Source organism: Phacochoerus africanus, chromosome 11 (genome assembly GCF_016906955.1).
Source record: "Phacochoerus africanus isolate WHEZ1 chromosome 11, ROS_Pafr_v1, whole genome shotgun sequence".
NCBI classification, from domain to species: domain Eukaryota; kingdom Metazoa; phylum Chordata; class Mammalia; order Artiodactyla; family Suidae; genus Phacochoerus; species Phacochoerus africanus.
The window spans coordinates 26780971-26783422 of NC_062554.1; the positions used below are offsets into that span (position 1 = coordinate 26780971).

The 2452-nt window shown below is 56.4% G+C and overlaps 1 protein-coding gene across 1 annotated transcript; it reads left to right on the forward strand.

Annotated features, from left to right (window-relative positions):
- The first annotated feature begins 252 nt into the window (after positions 1 to 252).
- On the forward strand, positions 253 to 1820 carry KDM4D (lysine demethylase 4D). Its single transcript, XM_047754345.1, has 2 exons — positions 253 to 1607; positions 1697 to 1820. The coding sequence occupies exons 1-2, from the start codon at positions 253 to 255 to the stop codon at positions 1818 to 1820; spliced, it is 1479 nt and encodes a 492-aa protein (XP_047610301.1).
- Positions 1821 to 2452: the final 632 nt, after the last annotated feature.

Sequence of the window (2452 nt, forward strand, 5' to 3'; positions counted from 1 at the left end):
GAGGACAGAGTCAAGTGTCAACTGAGAAACATTACTGACTTGCAAGATCAGCCACCATCAGTCCTGGACAAAGCTTCTTCACTGAGTGGAGTCCCCTAGAAAATCAGCAAGGCTAAGAAATATTGTCAACTTCTTGCATAAAAGTCCACTGGGGGTTCTTCGTGACTCATACTCAAAACCAAAAAAAGGAGCATTTTCCAGCATCCTCACCTATCCAGAACATATCTAAAAACTTGAGATTATTACTAATTAATGGAGGCTATGAAGTCTAAGGCCAATTATGCCCAGAACCCAAGTTGTAGCATAATGATATTTCATCCAACCAAAGAAGAGTTTAATGATTTTGATAAATACATCGCTTACATAGAATCCCAAGGTGCATACAGAGCAGGCCTGGCCAAGGTAATTCCCCCCAAAGGATGGAAAGCCAGACAGACTTATGAGGGTATCAGTGACATCTTAATAGCTGCCCCTCTCCAGCAGGTAGCCTTTGGGGAGGCAGGTGTGTTTACTCAGTACCACAGAAAGAAAAGAGCCATGACCGTGAGCCAGTATCACCACCTAGCACATACTGTAAAATATCAAGCTCCACCACACTTGGATTTTGAGGACCTGGAGCAAAAATACTGGAAAACGCGCCTGCGCGGTTCCCCCATCTACGGCGCCGATGTCAGTGGCTCCTTGTTCGATGAGAACACGAAGCAGTGGAACCTGGGCCACCTGGGCACCATCCAGGACCTGCTGGAGCAGGAGTGCGGAGTGGCCATCGACGGCGTCAACAGCCCGTACCTGTACTTCGGCATGTGGAAGACCGCCTTCGCCTGGCACACGGAGGACATGGACCTTTACAGCCTCAACTTCCTGCACTTCGGGGAGCCCAAGACGTGGTACGCGGTGCCCCCTGCGCACGGCCGGCGCCTGGAACGCCTGGCCAGGGAGCTGTTCCCTGGCCCCGCGCGGGGCTGCGAGGCCTTCCTGAGACACAAGGTGGCGCTCATCTCGCCCACGGTCCTCAAGGCCCAGGGCATCCCCTTTGGCCGCGCCACTCAGGAGGCGGGCGAGTTCATGGTGACGTTTCCCTATGGCTACCACTCGGGCTTCAACCACGGCTTCAACTGCGCCGAAGCCATCAACTTCGCCACCCCGCGCTGGGTCGATTATGGCAAAGTGGCGTCGCAGTGCAGCTGCGGGGCGGCGCGGGTGGTGTTCTCCATGGACGCGTTCGTGCGCATCCTGCAACCCGAGCGCTACGAGCTGTGGAAACGGGGACAGGATCGGGTGGCGCTGGAACACACGGAGCACCTGTCCTCGCCTGGCAGCCTGGAGTTGAGTGCCTGGAGGGAGGTCCGCGAGCCTGGGGGGGCTGCTTTCAGCCCAAGGTACTGCCCGCCTCGTGTGGCCTCACGCCACCGTCGTGCAGGGTCTGCGGGTGGTGGGACCTGCCGCCGAGTCCCCGTGCGTTCTGTGTCCTCAAGCCCTGCACGAGTCCGGCGTTCTTCCTCCGCTGCCCAGCTCGAGGCTTCTGCTGCTTGCAGCTCCGGGAAGCCCAGATCCACCCGGTGGCCAACCCCATGCCCAGCCACCCCTGATCTCCGTCTAAGTGGCAGGCATGTTTCAAATCGTCGTCCTCGGGATCAGGGCACTCAGGAGTAAACAGTCCAGGGCCAGGCTAAGAGGTGCCTCTCCCAAGACACAGCTGGGGCCTCAAGCCTCAACCCTTGCCTGCTGTTGGACCCTTGATGGACAGCCCAGTCCCTCTGAGCCCTGGGCTCCAGCATCCTGCTGAGGCTTCTGGGCACTGCTGTGCCCCTGTCCCCTAAGCCTAACGATGCCTCTGGGCTCCACTGCTCTTGTGTGTGGAGGATCTTTGAGACTGGCCACAAGTCCACGTCAGAGCTTTGGGTATTTGCAGGTCCCTGGTCTCGCATGAAAGGCCCTCCTGTGTGTGGCCGCTGGTGGTACTGGCTCCATGGTCTTTACCAGATTCTCCAAAGTTTATTCTTCCTCCCAGACTTTTTTGGGAATCTGCTAACACCTGCGCGTCACCCCCTGACAGATTTCATCCACTGGACACGCTAGTGTCTCCGCAATCTAGGTCCTGCTGAGGCTCCCAGAGCCCTGTCTACCTCAGACTCCCATCCTGTGGGCCACCTCTGGATGCTGCTGAGCTTCTGAAGCATCCTGGGCCTTGGCTGCCCTCCAGTCTCTCTCCTTTTCCTCTTCCCCCTCCCCTTGCCCCTCTTCTTGCCAAACTAGCCCTTCTGGCCCATTAGGTTTGTGGTGGCTCAGACACGAGCATCACCTTTCTGAGTCCTTGAGGTGCTGACAATGTGTTCTCTGCCAGGATTTGTTCACAAGGATATTAAACGTAGCTCGAATGTTCAAAGCCGATGTTTCCTCTCCTGTTGTTCATTCAATCCTTTGAGAGACGGTGCTTCTTTTCTGCAGTGTT

Coding starts and splice junctions, on each gene's coding strand:
- KDM4D (XM_047754345.1), top strand. CDS start 253: ATGGAGGCTATGAAGTCTAAGGCCAATTATGCCCAGAACCCAAGTTGT. Junction 1,608..1,696: donor GATCTCCGTCTAAGTGGCAG/GCATGTTTCAAA, acceptor CCCAAGACACAG/CTGGGGCCTCAAGCCTCAAC.